Raw genomic sequence first — 26,874 nt, 5'->3', positions numbered from 1 at the left:
TAAAAGTAATTTTCTTTTCATACTCTTGTACTGTGTAGCGTATACAAGATTATTACAAATAATCATTAAACGGCCGTTTAATGACACTCAGATACAAAAATCAGTGCCATACACATTGTAGCGGATCTCGACTAACTGATGCAACGGCTTCTGGGATGGGGGGCATGTAGACTCTAATCTCAAGGTGTAAAGTCCGGGGAACGTGGAGAACGAGAAAGAAGTCACTACGTCACCATCTGCACGGCACATCTATCTGTTTGGTAGGCGCAGCACACTTCTGACGCCATTGTGATAATGCGGGGGAGGGCGAACTGGTGGGATTTCCTGTCCTGGCTGCAGTAGAAGCCATATCTGTAGGACGTCCAGGAACTAAATCTCTGGGACTGTTTCTCGTGGAAGAAGGGGCCGAACACTTCCCTTCCCTCATATTCTGATGCTACTTTTGTTGCCCGAAAGATGGAAGGCGGCTTTATCACTAAACACTAAAGACTCCATGAAACCATCGCTTTCCATTACAGTCTGCATATTCTCGCTGAAAGAACGTCACCGCGCTTTGTCATCCGGCTTCCGGGCCGTTAACTATTAAAATCGATAGGGAAAGCATTGCAAACACTTGCGCAGAATCTTCCTCACAGTCGACGGCGGGATGTCCAATCCTCTTCGCTCTGACGGTGGATTTCTGAGAACTTTGTGTAAAACTCGCACAGACGCACTCCGCTGTTTGCACACTTATTGGTGGACAGATGGATGATTATCGCTTACATATGTAACCGTTTTTCTTAAAATTGGAGTACCGCTTACAAATTGTGCGCCGCTGGACAGAGCATCACCAAACTTAGTTAGAAAATGACGACCTACACTAATAGACTGGCAGATGGGAAAATCAAGGACACAAAATGCTCTCCTGCTTCGTTGGCAGCAATTTTGTCTCAAATCCCCCAACGAAGACAATGGCAGAATAAAACTTTTTGGGCCTCATTTAGCAAAACTGTCTACCAGTAAAACTGTCTGTGTTGCTGTTCACTAGGAAAAAATGTGAGAAATTTAAGTTATACTTTCTTCACACAATTGCTGCAAGTCACAAGGAAGAACTGCACTGCAAAAAATCCTTGTTTTGCCTGCAATGACACATCAGGGCCTTCATCTGTTTAGTTCTACCTTTACAGTCTACCCTCTTGCATTTTATCTGTATTTGTCCTCATCTGCAAACATTAAGGTAACTGATCATAGGGTTGAAAATCGCTGAGTTACATGATTTCGGCATGCTATGTTGGCCATAGTGACTCAGCCATGACACAATGTCTGTGTTGCAGGGAGCGGTTGGGAGGCTCTATGTCAAGCTGGCAGAGATTAATTACAGATACCCCAGGAAATGTCACTGTAAAACCAAAGTGATCTGACCAGTCCAATAACTTCTCACAAGACTGAAATGCACATGCGCAGAACAGCCTGAGAATTTAAGGACACAAGGGGAGTTAAAGACATGAAGTAACCACAGAGAGGATGTGGGAATGTAATAATGATTTAGATTCCATATCGGAGTGCTGTACAAAGCTCCCCCCCCCCAAAATGTATAAGAATATAAACGCTATAATAATGTAACAACTATAATACTGCCCCCTAAGTACAAAAATGTAACTACTATAATACTGCCCCGTATGTACCAGAATATAACTACTATAATACTGCCCCTATATAGAAGACTATAACGACTATAATACAGCTCCTATGTACAACAATATAACTACTACAATACTGCCCCTATGTACAAGAATATAACTACTATAATACAGCTCCCTATGTACAAGAATATAACTACTATAATACTGCCTCCTATGTACAAGAATATAACTACTATAATACTGCCTCCTATGTACAAGAATATAACTACTGTAATACTGCCCCCTATGTACAAGTATATAACTACTATAATACTGCCTCCTATGTACAAGAATATAACTACTTTAATACTGCCCCCTATGTACAAGAATATAACTACTATAATACTGCCCCCTATGTACAAGAATATAACTACTATAATACTGCCTCCTATGTACAAGAATATAACTACTATAATACTGCCTCCAATGTACAAGAATATAACTACTATAATACTGCCTCCTATGTACAAGAATATAACTACTATAATACTGCCTCCTATGTACAAGAATATAACTACTGTAATACTGCCCCCTATGTACAAGTATATAACTACTATAATACTGCCTCCTATGTACAAGAATATAACTACTATAATACTGCCCCCTCTGTACAATAATATAACTACTATAATACTGCCCCCTATGTACAAGAATATAACTACTATAATACTGCCTTCTATGCACAAGAATATAACTACTATAATACTAACCCCTGTGTACATAAACATAACTACTATGATACTTCCACCTATGTACAAGAATATAACTACTATGATACTGCCCCTTATGTACAAGAATTTAACTACTATAATATTGCCTCCTACATATAAGAATATAACTATTATAATACTGCTCTCCATGTACATGAATATAACTATTATAATACTGCTCCTATGTACAAGAATATAACTACTATAATATTGCCCCTATGTACAAGAATATAACTGCTATAATACTGCTCCTATGTACAAGAATATAACTACTATAATACTAATCCCTGTGTACAAGAATAGAACTACTATAATCCTGACCCCCAATGTACAAGAATATAACTACTATAATACTGCCCCTCATGTGCAAGAATTTAACTACTATAATACTGCCTCCTATATATAAGAATATAACAACTATAATACTACTCCCCATGTACAAGTATATAACTACTATAATACTGCCCCATATGTACAAGAATATAACTGCTATAATACAGCTCCGTATGTACAAGAATAGAACTACTATAATAATGCCCCTTATGTACAGGAATATAACTACTGTAATACTGACCCCCTATGTACAAGAATGTAACTACTATAATACTGCCTCCTATATACAGGAATGTAACTACTATAATACTGCTCCTATGTACAAGAATATAGCTAATATAATCCTGCGCCCCTATGTACTAGAATAAAACTACTATAATACTGCCCCTCATGTACAAGAATATAACTGCTATAATACTGCCTCCTATATATAAGAATATAACAACTGTAATACTGCTCTCCATGTACAAGATTATAAGTACTATAATACTGCCCCCTACATGCAAGAATATAACTACTATAATGCTGCCCCCTATTTACAAGAATATAACTACTATAATACTGCCTCCTATGTACAAGGATGTAACTACTATAATACTGTCCCTATGTACAAGAATATAACTACTATAATACTGCCCCATATGTACAAGAATATAACTGCTATAATACAGCTCCGTATGTACAAGAATAGAACTGCTATAATAATGCCTCTTAGGTACAGGAATATAACTACTATAATACTGCTCCTATGTACAAGAATATAACTACTATAATACTGACCCCCTATGTACAAGAATGTAACTACTATAATACTGCCTCCTATATACAGGAATGTAACTACTATTATACTACTCTCCATGTGCAAGAATATAACTACTATAATACTGCCCTATATGTATAAGGATGAAACTGCTATAATAGTGTCCCTATGTATAAGAATATAACTGGTACAATACTGCCCCTATGAACAAGAATATAACTACTATAATACTGCCACCTGTGTACAAGAATATAACTACTATAATACTGTTCCTTATGTACAAGAATATAGCTACATTAATATTGCCCTCTATGTACAAGAATATAGCTACTATAATACTGCTCTTTATGTACAAGAAAATTACTACTATAATACTGCTCCTTGTGTACAAGAATATAACTACTATAATACTGCTCTTTGTGTACCAGAATCGAACTACTGTAATACTGCCCCCTATGTACAAAACTATAACTACTACAATACTGCCCCCAATGTACAAGAATAGAACTATTATAAAACTGCCCCCCTGTACAAGAAGGTAACTACTATAATACTGCCTCCTATATATAAGAATATAACTACTGTAATACTGCTCTCCATGTACAAGAATATAACTACTATAATACTGCCCCATATGTACAAGAATATAACTACTATAATACTCCTCCTTATGTACAAGAATATAGCTACATTAATATTGCCCTCTATGTAAAAGTATATAGCTACTATAATACTGCTCCTTATGTGCAAGAAAATGACTGCTATAATACTGCTCCTTATGTACAAGAAAATACCTACTATAATACTGCTCCTTGTGTACAAGAATCGAACTACTGTAACACTGCCGCCTATGTACAAAAGTATAACTACTATAATACTGCCTCCTATATGCAGGAATGTAACTACTATAAATCTGCTCCTATTCACAAGAATATAACAACTATAATACTACCCCCTATGTACAAGAATATAACTACTATAATACTGCTCCTATGTACAAGAATATAACTACTATAATACTGCCCCCTATGTACAAGAATATAACTACTATAATACTGCCTCCTATATAAAAGAATATAACTGTAATACTGCTCTCCATGTACAAGATTATAAGTACTATAATACTGTCCCCTACATGCAAGAATATAACTACTATAATGCTGCCCCCTATTTACAAGAATATAACTACTATAATACTGCCTCCTATGTACATGGATGTAACTACTATAATACTGTCCCTATGTACAAGAATATAACTACTATAATACTGCTCCCTATGTACAAGTATATACCTACTATAATACTGCCCCCTATGTACAAGAATATAACTGCTATAATACAGCTCCGTATGTACAAGAATAGAACTACTGAGAGGGGGGCGTGGCTAGCGACCAACATGGCGAGTCGCAAGTGAGAAGAGCTCCCCAGGGGAAGCATAAATCCTGCTAAAATCCTAGCCTTATTAGAACCTAACCACGCAAAAAACAGACTAAATCCTGCCGTGAAGTATCGGGACAAAGCTGGGACAGAAGAAATATCCTGAACTCACCATAAGAGCCGTCGAACCGAGCCGGAGGCGAGACCGCGCCAACACCCTGTCTCCTTCCCGCCACTACGGACCCCCGGAGAGACGGCTGCAAGATACTGCCTTGCCTGCAAACGGGACCACGTGACAGAGCCGACCATCCCACCAACCCGCCAGAACAGAACGGAGACGCCGATTTGCCTACCCGGTCCACCCGACTGACCGATCGGAGCTCCCGCTCCCCCGCCGCTGCGGAACAGTTGCTTGCCGGTCCAACCGGACGTCTGGAGTGGGGGACCTCGCGGCTGGAGGTGATCTCTCCTGCATCCCGACTTGCGGACCGCGTCCCGCCCGGTCTTCTTTCCGGGCCTGCTGCGCCGGACATTCCCGCGGCCGCTGCGAAGCGGCGCCGCTAGACATCCTACATAGGACCGCGCGTGGTGCAGCGGCTGCTCCTCCGTCCCCGGCACGGACTGCCCGCCGCCAGTAACTGGAGCTCAGTCAACCCCTTGACAGACCAGCCGCCCTGGTCCTTCTGGGGCCGTGGGACTATAAGCCCTTACACCTGGCTAGACACTGCTTCCTTGCCCCCTGGCACGAAGCAGCTGAAACCATACCCCTGGAAGTCCGCGGTCAGCCAGATCGAATCACTCGCCGATTGCTCGCCATCCTCCCCCCGCTGCCGGCGGGGAGGCAACACACTGACCCTGGTCGGACATTGAAAGAGGAGCACGGTGCGCCCGGAATCGGCCCCACACCCGAGGTCGCCCCAATCCTACATCTGGGCCCAGCAACACCGTGAGCTGCATCCTTCCTAATCAACCCAAGAAGCCGAGATCCCCTGCTGCCAGCGTGAGGCGACACTTCTAGGCGACCCGATCACGAGGAGGGTGACGGGCTACCTCTCCCCCCCTCGACAGAGAGTACCCCTACAAGTGCCGTCGGCGGCCGAGACCTAGCTGACCGACCAACGATTCCACCGCCTCAGCCCTCCTTACCACCGTGAGGGGACACCTCCTAATAAGTGGCTGGAAGCTGAATGTAAGACGGCCCGCCGACCGTGAACCGGCCCAGTGGAGCCGGCACCAAGAACTCTAAGTGGGGACGGTGGTTGGGGGACAACACCTGGGAACAAGGCCGAACCACCCGTGCTGACCTCTCCGAATTGGCCCAGATCCAGGCCCAACAAACATAAAGGGGCCACGACACAACTCTCCCCCCAGTGACTCTGTTTTAAGCCCTGCCCGCTACTGGGAGACCCGACACTACTTGGCAATAGGACCGGACCACCCGGACGGACCTGAGCCCTAAACAGAACCTCCCCACACCCGTGACACGGTTCTTAAACTCTTCAAACTTCTGATAACTACTGTGGCTCAGCGGCACCAAGCCCTTTGCGACCTTAACAATTTAAACCCTCTGCCAGGCCGACGCACCAGCCAGACCACGACAACACACTCCTTCACAATACAGCTGGAACCCGGCGGGATTCCCTGCCTCCACCTGACTCACCTTATATCTCAGACCAACCACCAAAATCTATAAAGAAGAAGGTTCATCACACATAACACATTTGATATCTTGAGAAATCAATAACAACTTGAACGGACTGCTAGCCTCCGTTCTCAAGCAATACGGACAGACCTGTAGCCTAACGTGTCGATATAGAGAAAGTAGTACATATCTCGCTAACAACCCCTACCATACAATCACCTATCATGAGCACCCGAAATAAAGGCGGAACTGCAGCGGAAAAACTAAAGGAGTTCTCCCGGACAGAATCCACCGAACATACACCGCACTCGACACGAACTGCCCAAACAAAAGACAACGAAACGGAATCGGGACAAAGCCCAGAACCAACAATGCGCCAATTATTAGAAGCAATAAATACTTGTAAGTCCTCCCTGACTGGGAAAATAGAAGAAGTTATATCGGACGTTACCCTATTAAGACAGGATATGCAGAACATACGAGGCAGGATACACGAAATGGAAGACCGAATCTCCAACATAGAGGACACTCTACGCCCTCTCCCGGCAGCCGTTCAGAAGGCAGTGAGACAAGTAGAATTCTGCCAAACCAAAACAGACGACCTGGAAAACCGATTACGCCGCAACAATCTGCGCATACCGTATAAACCCGGCGTATAAGGCGACGGGGCGTATAAGACGACCCCCCAACTTTCACCTTATACGCCGGTATACAGTGGAGAAAAAAAAAAATCATTACTCACCTCCCCCAGCGTCCTGTCGCGCTCCGGCAGGATGTCGCTCGCTCCTCGTCCCCGGCGCAGCATTGCTTTCTGAATGCGGGGCTTGAAATCCCCGCTTCCAGAAAGCTAATACACACGCCGTCAGCCAGTTACAGCCATTCAATGACATCATTGAATGGCTGTGATTGGCTAAAACACACGTGGCTTCAGCCAATCACACTATTCAATGACATCATTGAATGGGTGTGATTGCTAACACACGTGCGCCTTCAGCCAATCACAGCCATTCAATGCTGTCATGGCTGCCGGCGTGTGTATTAGCTTTCTGGAAGCAGGGATTTCAAGCCCCGCATTCAGAAAGCAATGCTGCGCCGGGGACGAGGAGCGAGCGACATCCTGCCGGAGCGCGACAGAACGCCGGGGGAGGTGAGTAATGATTTTTTTTTTTTTTTACACTTTTTTTTTTTTGTATTACCGGCGCATAAGACGACCCCCGACTTCAGAGCAGATTTTTCGGGGTTCAAAAGTAGTCTTATACGCCGGTATATACGGTAATTGGACTCCCAGAAAGAGCTGAGGGCTCCCAACCAGAATCCTTTGCAGAAAATTGGCTTAAAACCACGCTAGGCGAGGATACCTTTTCTACCTCCTTCACGGTTGAAAGAGCCCACCGGGTCCCGACCAAACCTTCGCCACCCGGAGCCCCCCCACGCCCATTCTTGACAAGAATCCTGAACTGTAAGGATCGCGATGCTGCTCTACGACAAGCCAGACAGAAAGGCCCGCTTAAATACAATAACTCGACGATTTCTATATTCCCTGATTTTTCGGCGGACTTACAAAAACAGAGAGCTACCTTTATGGACGCCAAAAGGAAATTTAAAGATAGAGGTATCCCATACTCGATGGCGTACCCAGCCCGTCTGCGGATTGTCGCGGGCGACAAAGCGATCTTCCTGCATTCTCCTGCTGAAGCCATGGAGTGGCTTCATATGCACCCGGCGTCACCCGATGCTATATAACACCATGCAATAAGTTTAAACAATGTAAATTTTACAAAGTAGGTCTGGGGCAGTGGTCCAATGGCCTACAGTAGATACCATGGGAAGCCGGGCTGAGGGGATATATTCCTCTCATCACTATCCTCCCCGACTCACGGCACATGTTCTGCATCCGCTGTAGTGGTGGTAACCTATAGATTAACTTTGTTAATCTACTATAGGCCAATGGAATATCCCCAACTTACAACAACCGCTACTCTCAAGTAGTTTGTAGCTTACCGTTTTTTTTCCAGACACCCGCAATATATTAACGTTAAGCAGAATGTCAACTGTTAGTTGTTTAAGTCGTTATAATGTAGTTACTGTTAAGTTGCTAATAAGTCTGTGCTGGCATAATTTCTTCCCTCCTAGAATGGTCAGTGAATTCCTACACCCTAAACACCCGATTGAGCCACATATCATCACACCTCACAATGACGCTGTCATGTCTTAGCTGGAACGTCCGAGGCCTGGGAACAACCAATAAACGTAGCGCAGTTTTCTCTTACATCAAACAGTTTAATCCCCACATTGTAGGTCTGCAGGAGACCCACCTCACCGCAGACAAGGCGGACTCCCTTAAGAAACCGTGGGTGCAGTGGCTATGCCACTCTTTTCACACCTCCCTATCTAGAGGAGTTTCACTCCTCATTCACAAATCGGTAAGATGGAACCCCATAAACGTCAAAAAAGACCCTGAGGGCAGATTCGTATTTGTACACGCGGAAATTGACTCCAAACCTTATGTAATCCTATGCATATACAACCCACCCCACAATAACCTTCAAATTATACAAGCCGCCATAGTATACGCCCACCAATTCCCTACAGCAGACGTAATATGCATGGGAGATTTTAATCGAGTTATGAACCCAACCAAGGACAGATTCCACCCACCTCTTAGAGCTAATACCACAGATGGTTCCCCCATGCAACAACTCTTCGAGAGTGTAGGCTGGATAGACCCCTGGCGCCTGAGACATCCAGACATACTCGAATTCACTTGCCACTCGACAGGCCAGAACACACTGTCGAGAATAGACTACATTCTATGCTCCCCAACACTGGCACTTTACATATCTGATATAGTACACTGCCCACGGGGCATCTCGGACCACAGCCCGATACTAATAACTCTAAAATTTCCAAACACAAAGATCATCCCTGCCTGGAAAATACACCCATTCTGGCTTAAACTCCTGAAGGCAAATGATCAAACACCAACCCATATATCAATGTTCCTGGAAGCCCATGAAGGCAACACTCACTATGCCCTGAAGTGGGATACATTTAAAGCATACCTCAGAGGATGTCTTAAATCCGCCATATCCTATATCAAAAAATCAACTTCCGAAATAGATAAAGAACTCGAATCCCAAACATTGAAGGCGGAAAAAACATACATCTCTAACCCCACTGATGCCAATAGAGCAAACTGGCTCGGCCTCACCCGCCTGTATAAACAAGTATACGTCAAAACTAAACGCAAACTATTCTTTACGAAACAACATTATTTTGAACTAGGCAATCAATCTAGCCACTTATTGGCAAATCTTATCAAAAGAGAAAACCAAACCAACACGATCCTGAAAATAAAAAACTCACAGGGCATAGAATTCACCGATGCGCAATCTATAACAACCTGCTTTAAGGAGTACTATGCAAACCTTTACACTTCCTCCACAAACAAAACCTCCTCCGAAGTCCTTAATTACCTACAAGACCTGACATTCCCAACACTCACCACAGAACAAGTGGAATTTCTAGATGCCCCAATTACTCTGGAAGAAATCCAACAAACAGTTAAAGACATGGCACTTAATAAATCCCCCGGACCAGACGGCCTCCCAATAGAAAAATACCGGAAATACAACGAACTAATAACCCCACTCCTGCACGAAACCCTACATCACGCCTCATTGGAAAAAACCCTACCTCCCTCCCTGTATGGAGCGACCATCATAGTCATCCTAAAACCCGATAAAGACCCAACAGATTGTAACTCTTATCGCCCCATCTCCCTAGTGAACGTAGACTATAAAATCCTAACAAAAATCCTAGCCACCAGATTAAACCAAGTAATCCTATCCATAATACACTCTGATCAGACCGGCTTCATGCCAGGGAAATCTACTACGATCAATATTCGCAGAGTTCAGACAGCCATTCAACTAGGCAGACAGCATAATATGCCCTGGGCCCTCGTATCGCTAGATATGAGAAAGGCTTTCGACTCCCTGGAGTGGAATTTCCTGGAGGCCTGCTTAACCCGCTTCGGATTCGGCCCTAAATTTAAACAATGGATCAACACAATATACAAATTCCCGAAAGCTAACGTAGTAGTAAATGGCGTTCCCTCAGCCGAATTCCCTCTTTCAAAAGGTACTCGCCAAGGATGCCCCTTATCCCCAGCCCTGTTTGCTATAGCCATAGAAGCCTTAGCAATCCGTTTGAGATCCTCCACTAATGTGAGCCTTTTGTCACTACAAAGGCCAAAAGACCAAGCAGGAATGGCCCTACCAGACCTCCGGCTATACTACCTGGCAGGACAGTTACGAAATATCCAGTCGTGGTTCCGAAACCAGGAGATGCCTATTGCAGATCAATACTTAGCAATGCAAGTAACAGGCAATAATCTATTAAATTATTTAGAATTCCCAGATTGCACACATTCATCAGGAACTCTACTACTACACAGATTGGCGCTTAGTGTATGGAGAGAGACTAAATCACTTCAGAGATACCGAGACGTGATGCCGGACTTATCTCTTTGGGATAACCCTGGCCTAGCGGCCCTACACTCCGTTCCAGACATTTCATACTGGATTAATCTCCGAGTCCTTTCAGTGGGAGACATATACACTGATGGAACGTTCCCTACGTTCACCCAGCTGCGCGAGAAGCTGCAATCCCCACATCTGCAATTATTTAGGTTCTTCCAGCTGAGACATGCGTTAAACACCCAATTTCCCCCGGCCTCGACCCAAATTTCAAAATACCCTACAATCGGGATTCTCAAGTCACAGGGCCCCAAGGGCTTAATTTCAACATTGTATACACACTTACTCTCAGCCAAAATGGGCCCCAACCCACTCCCAATCTTCAATAAATGGAAGCTCCACATCCCATCCCTGACACCTGAAGAATGGCAGGAAATAGAGGAATCCCATCTGTCAGTCTCCCCTGCCATAAATAATAAACTGATTCAATTATACATTATTCATCAATCATACCTCACCCCCAGCCGTCTATTCAAAATGGGAAACAACCACTCGAACTCCTGCCGCAGATGTCGTCAACCAGACGCGAACTTCTGGCACCTGATGTGGGACTGTCCGTACATTAAGACCTTTTGGTCCAATGTAGTCTCTCTCACAAACCAACTTCTAATACCCCCTTACAACATAAACTTAGACCCCAAAATAATTCTATTCGGCCTATTAAAAGAAGAGACGTGGTCAAAATACACGTGCATATTTCTTAAAGAGGCATTATTCCTAGCTTGAAAAACAGTAGCCATGCACTGGATGGCCGCAGAACCACCAACAATTACAAAATGGATCCAACTAGTAAACGTCATAATCCCCTACGAGAAAATCATATATCAAAATAAAGGGTGCCCAGACAAACATCAAAAAATTTGGGGCCCCTGGCTAGACACACACTCCACATTACCCACTGGACCAATATAACCTTAATCGAAATAAGACCAGCACAGACCGCTTTAGTTTAATTAGTTTTGTTTTATCCCCAATTTCAGATAATAAGTTTACAGTTGCAATCGCTGAATACAATACCCGAGAATCTTGCATGTTTCTCTCAATAAGAAAACTACCCCCCTACCGTGGTATTCTTCAATGTACAGAACACAAATAATACGCTGAATGTTATATGATTGGCAACTTCCATTGTAGTCTGTACTGTACCATTTTATTTGTGCAAATAAAGCGAGTTTAAAAAAAAGAATAGAACTACTATAATAATGCCCCTTATGTACAGGAATATAACTACTGTAATACTGACCCCCTATGTACAAGAATGTAACTACTATAATACTGCCTCCTATATACAGGAATGTAACTAGTATTATACTACTCTCCATGTGCAAGAATATAACTACTATATTACTGCCCTATATGTATAAGGATGAAACTACTATAATAGTGTCCCTATGTATAAGAATATAACTGGTATAATAATGTCCCTATGAACAAGAATATAACTACTATAATACTGCCACCTGTGTACAAGAATATAACTACTATAATACTGTTCCTTATGTACAAGAATATAGCTACATTAATATTGCCCTCTATGTACAAGAATATAGCTACTATAATACTGCTCCTTATGTACAAGAGAATTACTACTATAATACTGCTCCTTGTGTACAAGAATATAACTACTATAATACTGCTCCTTGTGTACCAGAATCGAACTACTGTAATACTGCTCCCTATGTACAAAACTATAACTACTACAATACTGCTCCCTATGTACAAGAATAGAACTACTGTAATACTGCTCTCCATGTACAAGACTATAACTACTATAATACTGCCCCATATGTGGAAGGATGTAACTACTATAATACTGTCCCTATGCACAAGTATATAACTACTATAATACTGCCTCCTATGTACAAGAATAGAACTACTATAATACTGCTCCTCGTGTACAAGAATCGAACTACTATAATACTGCCCCCTATGTTCAAGTATACAACTACTATAATACTGCCCCATATGTACAAGAATATAACTACTATAATACTGCACCCTGCGTACAAGAATGTAACTACTATAATACTGCTCCTTATGTACAAGAATATAGCTACATTAATATTGCCCTCTATGTACAAGTATATAGCTACTATAATACTGCTTCTTATGTGCAAGAAAATAACTACTATAATACTGCTCCTTGTGTACAAGAATCGAACTACTATAATACTGCCCCTATGTACAAGTATACAACTACTATAATACTGCCTCCTGTGTACAAGAATAGAACTACTACAATAATGTGCTCTATGTAGTAGAATATAACTACTATAATACTGATCCTATATACAAGAATAAAACTACTATAATACTGCCCCCCTATGTACAAGAATAGAACTAGTATAATAATAATAATCTTTATTTGTATAGCGCCAACATATTCCGCAGCGCTTATGTAGACAGGGGGGAATACAGAAAGACCAAAAATACGAAAATTACAGAACCACGGTTACATAGTAATCAGTATTCAACGAGCTTACATGCTACAAGTAATGAGGTGATACAGAATCTAAAAGGCTGGAGATGTGCACGGTATGGCGAGGTGGAGAGTGAGGGATGCTATACACATAGAAAATGGTCAGGCATTTGGCCGTGTGACAGCAGAATTGGTATGACTGCAGGAGCGGTTTATTATGGCTAGCAGAGATTGCAGTCAATACGTTAGGGAGCATGTTATCAGGCGGCGTACAAAGGAGTTTGTTTAGGGAATGCGGTATGCCTCCCTGAAGAGGTGCGTTTTTAGAGCATGCCTGAAGTTCTACGAGTCCTGGATTGCCCGGGTAGCCTTTAATAATGCGTTCCAGAGGACCGGTGCTGCTCTGGAGAAGTCTTGGTGGCGGAAATGAGAAGTTCGAATTAGAGGGGTGCGCATTCTAGTTTCGTTAGCAGAGCGGAGAGCCTGGGCTGGGTAATGGATTGAGATGAGGGAGGCAATATAGCGGGGCGCTGCGCTGTGGAGAGCTTTGCGGATGAAGGTAGCGAGCTTAAATTGAATTCTGTATTTAATGGGCACCCAGTGCAGTGACCGGCACAGGGCAGAGCCGTCTGAGTAGCGGCTGGACAGGAAGATGAGCCTGGCTGCTGAATTCAGGATGGATTGGAGGGGGTAGAGTCTTGAGCAGGGAAGGCCGATCCGCAACGAGTTGCAATAATCGAGACGTGAGTGGATGAGGGCAACAATAAGCGTTTTTAGCATGTCTATAGTGAAAAAAGAGCGGATTCTTGCGATGTTCTTGAGGTGCAGCTGACATGTTCGGGCCAGAGATTGGATGTAGCAGGTAAATGATAGATCAGAGTCGAATATGACCCCAAGGCAGCGGGCATGCTGTCTGGGAGTTATGGTGGTGCCACGCACTGAGATGGAGATGTCAGGATGAGGTCGGTTAGTGGGGGGTGGAAATACCAATAAGTCAGTTTTAGAGAGGTTTAGTTTTAGGTAGAGAGAGGACATAGTGTTTGAGACAGCGGACAGACAGTCGGTGATGTTTTGGAGGAAAGGTGCAGAGATTTCACGGGAAGAGGTATATAGCTGGGTGTCGTCAGCATAGAGGTGGTATTGGAGGCCAAATCTCCGATGGTTTGTCCAATAGGGGCTGTGTAGATAGAGAAAAGCAGGGGGCCGAGGAGCGAGCCCTGGGGGACCCCAACAGCAAGGGGAAGAGGAGGAGAGGTAGATCCAGCAAAGGAGACGCTGAAAGAGTGGTCAGATAGGTAGGAGGAGAACCAGGAGAGAGCAGTGTCCTTTAGGCCGATGGAGCGAAGCATACTGAGAAGAAGTTTGTGGTCAACAGTTTTAAATGGTGCCGAGAGATCGAGGAGGATCAGTAGGGAGTAATCGCCCCTCGATTTGGCTGTCAGTAGGTCATTGGATACCCTTGCAAGGGCAGTTTCTGTCGAGTGCTGAAGTCAGAAACCAGACTGTAGGGGATCGAGGAGAGAGTTCTCTGATAGATAGCTTACAAGGCGGGAGTAAACTAGGCATTCTAGTAGTTTGGAGATGAAGGGGAGATTAGAGATGGGTCGGTAGTTGGCGGCATCAGTCGCGTCAAGAGTTCGCTTCTTTAGCAGTGGGGATATGATAGCGTGTTTGAAAGAAGAGGGAAAGATGCCAGAGGTCAGGGAGAGGTTGAATATATTGGTGAGATGGGAGATGACCACTGGGGAGAGGGATCGGAGGAGGTGTGAGGGGAGAGGGTCACTAGCGCACGTGGTGGGGCACGCAGAGAATAGCAATTTGGAGACTTCTTCCTCTGTCGTTAGTCTGAGTACAGGCAGTGAGCAGGAGCTAGATGCAGTGCTGACAAGACTAGGGTTAGGGCTAGTCTGGAGTTAGGAAGTTATTTCCTGACGGATGTCATCAATTTTCTTTTTGAAGTAAGCAGCCAACTCTACAGCACTGAGATCCGTCACACGGGGCTGTGGTTTAGGGCTGAGAAGGGAGTGAAAAGTATATTCAAGTATATACATTGCAAAAGTATATAAATAATACTGCTCCTATGTGCAAGAATATAAGTACTGTTATACTGCTCCCTATGTACAAGAATATAACTAGTGTTATACTGCTCCCTATGTAGAAGAATATAACTACCGTAAGGCCCCCTGTCCATGACCGTGTATTTGCCGGCTGTAAATTGCTGGCGAATCACGCAGGCTGAAGCTTTCCATAGCGTTGCTATGGAAAGCGCCCGGCCCTGTGTCCACAAGCGGAGAATAATTGCAATTCTCTGCTCGCGGCGGGCAATTCGCAGCATGTTGCAAATTGACACGATTCTCCACAGTCAGCCTATATATTAGATTAGGTTGACTGGCGGAGATTCGTGTGCGGCTCCTGCTTCTGGGCGGCGGCTCCCGCGGCGGAGATCTGCCGCGGGACTTCGCAACGCTTGTGGACAGCCGGCATTATACTTCTCCCTGTGTACAAGAATAGGTAATGCTGAGCCCTGGTGGGGAGATTTGTAAGTTCAGGCTATTTGCATTAATAAGTTGTTACAGATAAATCTCTCATCGGTTCTCCTTAGATTATAATAACCGATTCCCATTGCTTTGACTTAGTTATAATTTACAGCTTTTGACTGTGTGATATAGGCGGCTGGTAATCCTGCAGGACGGGGAGCGAGATCTGCAATCAACATTAATCATTATGCCACCAAGAAGAGCCTGGCGGAGAGCATGCTGGATGTGGCGCTGTTTATGGCGAACGCTGCGCAGTTGAAGGCAGTTCTGGAGCAGGGTCCAAGCTTCACTTATTACGTCACACTCATCACTCTCATCAGCCTGTCTCTGGCTCTGCAGGTCGTCATCGGGATCCTGCTGATTATCATCGGTAAGACGCTGCACGGAGAACATTACCGCTGTACAATGTCAATGTGTGCTTCATTATCATCATGCAGAACACTACAGTTAGCCTCTCCTCAGCCTGTAATGGCTGATAACAGGGAGCACTAGAATGCTTCATCAGTTCTACATTCAGCCTCTCACTGGCATGTAATGGGTGATAACAGGGAACAATAGATGTTTTCATCATTTCTACAGTCAGCCCCTCACCAGCCTGTATTGGCCGAGAACAGGGAGCAGTAGATAGCTTCATCAGCTCTGCAGCCAGCCTCTCACCGGCCTGTAATAGCAGATAACAGGGGGCAATAGATGGCTTCATCAGTTCTATAGTCAGCCTCTCACCACCCTGTAATGGCTGATAACAGTGAGCATTAAATGGCTTCATCAGTTCTACGGTCAGCCTCTCACCAGCCAGTACTGGCTGATAACAAAGAGCAATAGATGGCTTCATCAGCGCTGCACTCAGCTTCGCACTGGCATGTAATGGCTGATAACAGGGAACAATAGATGGCTTCATCAGTTCTACACTTAGCCTCTCACCAGTCTATAATGTCTGATTACAGGGGGCAATAGATGGCTTCATCAGTTAGTACAGTCAGTCTCTCACCGACTTGTAATGGCTGATAACAGGGAGTAGTAGGGAACTTCATCAGTTCTACGGTCAGCCTCTCACCGCTCACTAATGGCTGACAAAGAGTAATAGATGGCTTTATCTGCGCTGCAGTCAGCCTCTCACCGGCTGATAATGACATTGAGCTGTGCTTGGAGAGAGCAGATGGTCAGCTGCAGTATCATTCTTGTCCACAAGATGGGGATAGATCCACAACCATCCTATGGCTATAACTGAGGCTCATCTCTGCAGCACATTGCTGGTCGACTTCATTAGTATATGAACCCAGTGCATCAAAGTCCCCCATTTCTTTGATGAAATGTGTAACCTAAGGGCGCCCACCCACTGGCGATTTTTTTCCCTGCGAAATTCGCAGCATTTTTTTCTCTGCAGGGGTCTATGGGACTTGTAATGTTAAAATCGCGATCGCGCAAAATCGCGATTTCGCGGTAAATTGCGATTTTGCGCGATCGCGATTTTAACATTACAAGTCCCATAGACCACTGCAGAGAAAAAAATGATTGTTCCCAGCAAGAGAAACGAGGTAATCTTGTAGATATGATATCTTTTAATGGCTAACAAAAATATATGATGTTACAGCGAACTTTCGAACCTCTCAAGATTCTTCCTCAGGCATAATGAAATAGATCCGAAGAGGCATATATATATATATATATATATATATATATATATATATATATATATATATATATATATACACATACATAAAACAAGGTACAGACATGGATGTGAATAATTTGCTCTTAAAAGAATATCACAACTGGATGAGTAGAGAAATAAATAAATACTTCAATAGTCCACTGATAAAGATGTAAAGGTTTTATGGTCTCTGAATTACTGTTAGGGGGGTCACCAGGCCAGAGTGTTCTCTGTGCTATAGATTTCTCATACTTCCCAGTCACGCATGAATCCTCGTGAAGAATTTAACCCTCTGTTGAAAGTGTGAAAAGTTGTTATAAATTTGTATTCCCAAATTCTTCTATGGCTTTGTGACTTGAAAAGTATAATAACTTTCATGTGTTCTATGTTGTGTCCATTAATAGAAAAGTGCTCAGCCGCAGGTAATTCTGTCTTTCTTTAATCATGTGGCAATGAGATCTCATCCTGGCTTTCAGTTTTGTCCTGTTTTCCCGATGTAAAGCCCCCAAACAGGACATTAACTGCACTGGATCAGGTACACAACATCAGACATGGAACATGTGAATGTCCCAGGGATCTTATAGTCCTGCTGTGTGTTGGGGATCTGTATCCTGTCTGCAGTCAGTATATGTGAGCAAGTCTTACAGCTCCTTACGTTACAAGGATAAGTTTCTTTTTGTGTGTCGGAGGGCAATGCACTATTGATTTTAAAGTTCCTCAAATTTGGAGGTTGCCTCTAACGCAGAAGCGCAGGGTCCGGCAATATGGTTTTCAGACGGTCATCCTTGTGTAGGGTATGATGGAGTTGCTTTGCAGTTTTTTGTGAGGATGAGATCTCATCCCCACATGATTAAAAAAAGAAAGACAGAATTACCTGTGGCTGAGCATATTTCTATTTGATATAAAATAACATAGAATACATGAAAGTTATACTTAAATGCAATTTCAAATCACAAAGCCATATAAGACTTTGGGAGTACAAATTTATTAAAACTTTTGGCACTTTTAACAGAGGGTTAAATTTTTCAAGAGGATTCATGCGTGACTAGGAAGTATGAGAAATCTATAGCACAGAGAACACTCTGGCCTGGTGACCACCTAACACTAATCCAGGGACCAAAAAAGTGTCACATCTTTATTAGTGGAATATTTAAGTATTTATTTATTTCTCTACTCATCCTGTTGTGATATTCTTTTAAGGGCAAATTTATCACATCCATGTCTGGGCCTTGCCATAAGCATGTGTGTGTGTGTATATATATATATATATATATATATATATATATATATATATATGTGCCTCTTCAGATCTATTTCATTATACCTGAGGAAGAACCCTGAGAGGTTCAAAAGCTCGCTATTACATCATATATTTTTGTTACCCATTAACTAAAAACTATAATATCTACAAGATTGCATGAGTTCTCTTGCTGGGAACAATCACATTTTGCTCTATTGGCTAACACGGTACCAACGTTTTTCATTATCCCTGGATTTTTAACCCCTCATGTCGCTTCTATCTGTAGCTCGCAGAAACCTGAATGACCTTTCCAAGCAGCCACGCCTGGATGTAATGAACAACGTGGCGACGGCTCTGGTTTTCGTCATCGTCCTCATCAATATCTTCATTACAGCATTTGGAGTGCAAAAAACTGGTCTCTATCCATCACGGGGGCCGAGGGAAGTTCGCTGAGTGCACGAGACTGACAGGTAACACCGTGGTACAAGTAATGGCGCGATGACGTACAAAGTATAGAAAGGTTCAATTGAAAATAATCCTATCCTATCCTGTGTAATACTCTACACTGAGCTGTATATCTAAGCCCATTCTGTGATACTGTCTGCTGATTTGTGTATCTAAGCCTATCATGTAAGATACTGTCTGCTGAACAAGTGTATCTTATCCTTCTCACTTACCTTCTAGGTACTCTCCCTAAGAAGAAAAAAATTTAGTTCCTGACCCACGTCACAGGCCTCTTGATAGCCAAGCCAAGAAACCTACTGCACACTGATAAGGGGCAAACACCCCGAAACAGCTGTCTATATATAGATTCTTGCTTGGTTTTTAATTCCCAATCATTGTTACAAGGCTTGTATAAAGAATCTAACACTGACTTGCAGGAATGCTGCCATCCAATAGGTGGCGCTGCAGAGGTATTGTTCTATCTCCCTTACTTGCATATTACCCAGAGGAGCATGAATAGCCTTTAATTCTCCTAACTCAGTCATCTTCTAGGTGCTCTGCCTAAGGAGAAAAGGTAGCGTTCCTAATCCTATTGTTTGATACTATCTGCTTTGTTGATGAACCTAAGGCCGGCTTCACACAAGCGTGACGGGCTCCGCTGCGGAATATTCCGCAGTGAAGCCCGTCACGGCGCCCCCCAGAGACCCCATACTTACCAGCGGAAGATAGCGTGAAGACGCTTCCCCGCCCACCGCCGTCGCGTCATGTGACACGCCCACCGCGTCACATGACGCGGCGGCGGTAGGTGGGGAAGCGTTTTCACGCTATCTTCCGCTGTTTACAGCGGGAGATAGCGTGAACGGACGGCTTCCATTGACTGCAATGGAAGCCGTCAGCGCGTACACCCGCGGCAAATAGAGCATGCTGCGGGTGAGGACGGGAGATTTCACGGTGCGAAATTCCGCGGTGGAATTCCGCACCGTGAGCATTGTGCTATTAGGTTCAATAGAACCTAATAGCATGGGGCAACGCAGCGGATTTTTGCCGCGAATTTACGCGGCGTAAATCCGTTCGTGGGAAGGAGGCCTAAACCTATTAATGTGCCATACTGTGAGCAGTGTATCTAAGGCAATTTTGTCATATTGTTTGCTGAGTTGGTGTATCGAAACCTATTCTAATTTATAGTGATGTTGAGCTGTGTATCTAAACCTATCATCTGGGATACTATCTGCAGTCGCTGTACCTAATCCTATCATGTAATTAATACTGCCTGTTGAGCTGCTGTATCTAAACCTATCCTGTCTGAAATTGTCTGACAATGTGTTTCTAAGTGTATCCTGTGCGATACTTGTCTGCTGAATTACTAAGACTACAGTGTGTGATACTGTCTGTTGATTCCTGTATCTAAGCCTGTTATGTGTGATACTGTCTGTTGAGTGAGTGCCTTCAATTCTTATCATATGTGATACTGTCTGCTGAGCTGTGTATCTAATTCTATTGTGTGATATTGTCTCCTTAGTGCTGTATCTAAGTCTATTGTGTGCAATACTGTCTGTTGAGCCATGAATCTAAGCTTATGTGTAATACTGTCTGCTGAGCTGGTGTATCTAAGCATATCCCGTGTGATACAGTCTGCTGAGCTTTGTATCTAATCTGATGTTGTGTGATACTGTCTCTTGAGTGTATCTAATCCTATTGTAATGTTGTCTGAGCCCAAGTCACTGCATTCTTCTCTCTTGTGTTGCAGACTTCCCTGCGGTGGAGACCCTGGGATCTTCGGCCCCTGTGGACTAAGTGTTCCTGAGTATTAATGTTGATAATTAGTGGGGTCGTCACCTCTCCGCTTCTCTCCTCTTCACCTTCCTCCCGCAATTATTAATTTATTTTCTCTCTTCTGTTCTGGATCTGCTGCATCATCTTCTGTGTCCATATAAGTGATCAGAGACTCATCATGTCTGTTGACTCTATGCTGCATTGGTGGAGAACAGCTTCTCTATGCTGCGATGCTGGTGGAGAGTTTCTGCATACTCTGCGTTGATGTAGAGGAGCTTCTTTATACTGCGCCGATGGAGACAACCTTCTCTATACCGCTCTATTATAAAGGATCTTATCTCTAGTCCTCCATACACAGTCTCCATCAGCTCCTGATGTTGGTATGAGTCCCCTGTAATAAATGTGGGGTGGGGGGTGTTGCCTATATTATGAAGTACAAGCTGCACCTCAGCAGTAAAGATATGAGGTTCCGGTCTGCTAGAAAAGTAATTCTAAATAAAAAACAAAAATTATTTTATTGAAAACATTTTGTAAAAGTCTTACATTTTTGCGGCGATCAGAAAATTATTCTGAATTGGTTGTATCAGGTTAGAAAACATGGCTGCCTGTTTCAGAAGCAGCGCTACTCTTGTCTATAGACTGGCTCTGGTATTGCACCTCGATCCCATTCAAGTCCTTAGAAGAGATCTCATACCCCATAAGGCACGTTTTCCCGGGTCTAAACACTCTTATGTTCCTTGCAGATCCAAGTGCCGACCCAATCCATACAACTCCCTCCAACCGGGCTTATACAGAACAGCCCTGATGGTGGGTCGAGGTCAACTATACAGAGTTTCTTGCCCAATGTGGAATGTCCAGTTGTTACCCCTCCAGAACAAGTAGCATCAAATGTATCTGCAATAACCATATAAAACTATAGGTGGAACCGTGCATCATGACGTACAAGAGCTCCATGTCCTAGATAAACTTCCGCACCCAACAAGCCTGGTTTTTCACTATAAAGAATTGCAAACTTTTATGGACAGCCAATGACCATTCACCCCTAAAATTATGGCCACCTCTATAGCTTTCTTAGGCCCATGAAAGTTAGAGATGCCTAGTTATGTAGCATTGGCGCCCCAACTCCTCTATCATGGAGTCACTAAGCTGGTAGATCACAAGGTTTATGAGTCTTATTACATGTATCTGCCACTATAAAATAGACCATAGCCAGTGGGCTCCAAACCAGTAGGCCAGCACAGCTCCATCTGCCACTCATTCATCATCAGTCTCTGGCAAGCCCCCAACATGTTACTCCTCATGTCCCTCTGCTGCTCGTGCACTTCCTTGGTCAGTCCTATCCAGCCGGGGGCAAAGACATAATGAGCAAATCTCACAGGATGGTTCAGTCTGTCTCTAAACTCCACATCCAGGAAATATCAACTCTCACAATCTAGGTGCTTTTCTATATGAATGATCTTGTGGAGTTTATACATCCTGCGAGCAAAGTAATATGGATGTTAGACAAGTATATTAGTTGGACGGTCCAATCTAATCCCCCAGATAATTCCATACACAGCGGGTCAGTATCACTATGATCAGCGGACAGCTTGTTGGCCTCACAGGATCTGCACACTCTTCTCCTGAAATACTCTGTGCTACAGCAGAACTGCAGCATCTATATGTTACTACCCCTCACATACTGACCCTCAAATGATGGAACAGATTATATGAATATTCTTGGCTTTTGCAAGTTCTAGATATAGAGATTGTTCCTCACGGTCTTAGTTCTTATGTTCTCGGTATACAAAGCGGTTCTAGATATAGAATTTTGTTTTCATGAACTATATATATGTATCAGTTCTTATGTTCTAGGCATATAGAGTAACGAACCCCATTGAAGTCAATGAGCGACTCGAGCATTTTTGTATATGACCCATGCTCCGCTAAGGTTTTCATTTGTGAAAATCTGGAAAACCCAAGAAAGTGATGGAAACGACACAGAAACGGATAGGGCAGGCGAGGGGCAACATGCTGGGCTGCATCTCAGGTTCCCAGGTCCCACTATTAAGCCACAGTAGCGGCAAGAGTGGGCCCCCCCACACCCCTTACAATTTTTACTTCAGACAAACCCTCATTAGCAAGGCACACCTTAGCTAAGCACCACACTACCTCCAACCAAGCACAATCACTGCCTGCGGGACACACCGCTGCCTCTTCTCCTGGGTTACATGCTGCCCAACCCCCTCCCCCCCCCCCCCACACGACCCTGCGTCCGCAGCGCACACAAAAGTGTCCCTGCGCAGCCTTCAGCTGCCCTCATGCCACACGCTCACTTCATAGCCACACCACCCTCATGTCTATTTATAAGTGCGTCTGCCATGAGAAGGAACCAGAGGCACACACTGCAGAGGGTTCACAGGACCAGGTAGCGACCCTCTTTAAAAGGGGCGGGGCGATAGCCCACAATGCAGTTGAGAATCGATGAGAAATTGACGTTCGATCTTCATTCCAATAAAGTGCCAACCTCCGTCAGGAGATGCAAATGTGGGCATGAGTTACATAGCTATGGGGAATCCATGTGCCCACACAGTATTCATTCTGTCTAGGTGTCAGATAGCTCAATCAACACCGCAAGGGGAAAGCCACCTGCACTCTGCCCCCTACCTAACTCAGTCAGTGTCTTTGTGCCAGACAGGTCAAACACCGCGATGGGAAGTCTGTGTGCACCAACGCAACACAAGACATGAACAATAGAGAAATCAGAGTGGCCAAACATGGCAGACTTATACTCCGCCGACGACATAGGCCTTGGGCCACAGCTTCAGCAATCGTAGGCATGCAGCGGACTTCAATGCTAGTACACCTGTGAAGGTCTCAGTAAATCCGTTACGTTTTCTTTCACCGCTCCAAAGACTGGATTAGCCAGGAAAAAGTTCCACAGGCCCAACCTGGCGCCGTTGCAGTTCCCGCGGGACATAGGCCTTGGCCAACAACTTCAGCAATCGTAGGCAGGAAGCGGACTTCGATGCTGTGAAGGTCTCAGTAAATCCGTTATGTTTTCTTTCACCGCTCCAAAGACTGGATTAGCTAGGAAAAAGTTCCACAGGCCCAACCTGGCACCGTTGCAGTTCCCCCGGGACATAGGCCTCGGCCAACAGCTTCAGCAATCGTAGGCAGGAAGCGGACTTCGATGCTAGTACACCTGTGAAGGTCTCAGTAAATCTGTTACATTTTCTTTCACCGCTCTAAAGACTGGATTAGCTAGGAAAAAGTTCCACAGGCCCAACCTGGCGCCGTTGCAGTTCCCCCGGGACATAGGCCTCGGCCAACAGCTTCAGCGATCATAGGCAGGAAGCGGACTTCGATGCTAGTACACCTGTGAAGGTCTCATTAATGCAGTTATGCTCCTCTCCTGTGGCCCAAACGAGTTTCTCAGATAACTGTGGTAACACGAGAGAAAATACATGATGCGCAATGCTGACCCCCTGACCCCAAGCAGGAGGAGGAGGTGGCCCCACAAGGCCAAGAAACCATGACCAGGACCCGCTGTAGCCTGTGCTGGAAGGATATGAGCGGGCCCTTGGCCAGGCTCGGTCCCAGCAAACATGTTGTGTGGCCCAAGGTGCTGCGAGTGACATAGCAATAGGGAATCTATGTGTCCACACACTACTTATTCCGTTTGGGTGTCGGATACCTCATCGACAACGCAAGGGGTAAACCATCTGCACTCTGCACCCTACCCGAGTCTGTCAGTCTTTTGAGGACAGACAGGTAAAACACCCCTATGGGAAGTCTGTGTGCACCCACAGCATGGGTGGGCCCAAGGAACTTAAAGACAGTACACATAAAGAAATCAGAGTGCCCAAACATGGCAGACTTTCACTGCGCCCAGGACATGGGCCTCTGCACAAACCCTCAGCAATCGCGGGCATAGAGCGGACTCTGATGTTAGCGTAGCTGTGAACGTCTCATTAGCGCTGTATCGCTCCTCTTGTTTGTCCCAATGCAGTGCCCCCGATAGCTGTGGTAACGTGAGAGAAAATGCATGCTGGCTTCGGCCCACACTCCATGCCCTAGTCAGTCTGGGTTTTTTTCAAAGTGCTAGGCAGGTACAACTCTGCTATGGGAAGTCTGTGTGCACCCACAGTATGGGTGGGTCCCAGGAACCCAGAAAAGGTACATAAAGAAATCCCATTGCAGTGCCCCGGATAGCTGTGGTAACGTGAGAGAAAATACATGTTGGCTTCGGCCCACACTCCATGCCCTAGTCAGTCACTGTTTTTTTGGGGGCCATATAGGTAGAACACTGCGATGGGAATACTTAGTGCACCCATAGTATGCACAGACCCCTGTAATATTCCTGTAGCAAAGGTATAAGCTGACCCCAGTAACAGTTATGTTGCAGAAGTCTAGGGAGACCCCAGTAACATTTCAGTAGTAACAGTATAGACAGACCCCAGTAACATTTCTGTAGTAACAGTATAGGCAGACCCCAGTAACATTTGTGTAGCAGCAGTATAGGCAGACCCCTGTAACATTTGTGTAGCAGCAGTATAGACAGACCCCTGTAACATTTCTGCAGCTGAAGTATAGGCAGCCCCCGGTAACATTTCTGCAGCTGAAGTATAGGCAGACCCTTGTAACATTAATGCAGTTACGCTCCCTATTCCTTTAACCCAAACAAGTTTCTCAGATAACTGTGGTAACACGAGAGAAAATGCATGATGCGCATTGCTGATCACCTGACCCCAAGCAGGAGGAGGAGGTGGCATTACAAGCCCAAGACACCATGACCAGGACCCGTTATAGTCTGTGTGGGAAGCACATTAGCTGGCCCAGGGTCAGGCTCGGTTCCAAGCCTCCACCTTTGTGACCCAAGGTGCCCTGAGTTACATAGCAACGGGAAATCCATGTGTCGCAACATAGACAGCTCAACACTGGAAGGGGCAGTCTTTGAGTTCCTTGGCCTAGCCTATGCTGTAAGTGCACAAAGATGGTATTACACAGGAAGAAATCGGAGTGCCCAACCATGGGAGAGTTTCGCCCCACCAAGCAACTTGGCCTCGGCCAGCAATTCTGGCCTAGTCAGTCACTGTATTATTTGTGCCACATAGGTAAAACACCGCGATGGGAAGACTTAGTGCACCCATAGTATAGACAGACCGCTGTAACATTCCTGTAGCAAAGGTATAAACAGACCCCAGGAACATTTCTGTAGCAGCAGTATAGGCAGACCCCTGTAACATTTTTGTAGCTGCAGTATAGGCAGAACCCAGTACCATTTCTGTAGTGGAAGTATAGGCAGACCCCAGGAACATTTCTCTAGCAGCAGTATACGCAGACCCCTGTAACATTTATGTAGCAGAAGCATATGCAGACCCCAGTACCATTTTTGTAGCAGCAGTATAGGCTGTGAGGAAGGAGGAGCAGCAGCCAGAGGATTCAGAGTTTCAGCAGTGGACTGCGTAGAAGACTGGGTGCCCGATACATTGCTGGATGCATTTTCTGCCGTCCACGACAGGACCTGCTCACACTGCTTTGTTTACAAAAAAGGTCTACCACATGGACCCATAAGTTGTGATATGAAGCTGGGGACCCCAGAAACTTGCCTCTCTCCTAATCCCGCAGCAGCCGGCTGGGATACACCTGGACCAGGAACTCGGCCTGTGCCCACACCCTCACTTGGAACTCCGCATCCTCTCCTGCGTCCACATCCTCGACCCCTACCCCTCAGCTTGGGGGATTACGAATAGAGCAGACACAGACCGCTGTAAATAATTATGCAATTATATGCATACACTTTC

At 44.6% G+C, this 26,874-nt stretch overlaps 1 protein-coding gene across 1 annotated transcript in view; it reads left to right on the top strand.

Moving 5' to 3' along the window:
• Positions 1-21,612, top strand: part of NINJ2 (ninjurin 2) — a 41,686-nt gene extending 20,074 nt beyond the window's left edge. The window contains exons 2-4 of the mRNA XM_066590921.1: positions 16,113-16,350; positions 19,158-19,341; positions 21,063-21,612. Of these exons, the coding sequence (XP_066447018.1) occupies positions 16,113-16,350; positions 19,158-19,324 (405 nt within the window). The 3' untranslated portion in view covers positions 19,325-19,341; positions 21,063-21,612. The remainder of the gene's footprint in view (positions 1-16,112; positions 16,351-19,157; positions 19,342-21,062) is intronic.
• The last annotated feature ends 5,262 nt before the right edge of the window (positions 21,613-26,874 follow it).

This window comes from Eleutherodactylus coqui, chromosome 2 (genome assembly GCF_035609145.1).
Source record: "Eleutherodactylus coqui strain aEleCoq1 chromosome 2, aEleCoq1.hap1, whole genome shotgun sequence".
NCBI lineage: Eukaryota > Metazoa > Chordata > Amphibia > Anura > Eleutherodactylidae > Eleutherodactylus > Eleutherodactylus coqui.
The sequence above is the reverse complement of the archived record's forward strand: the minus strand, read 5'-3'. Positions and strand labels throughout refer to the sequence as shown.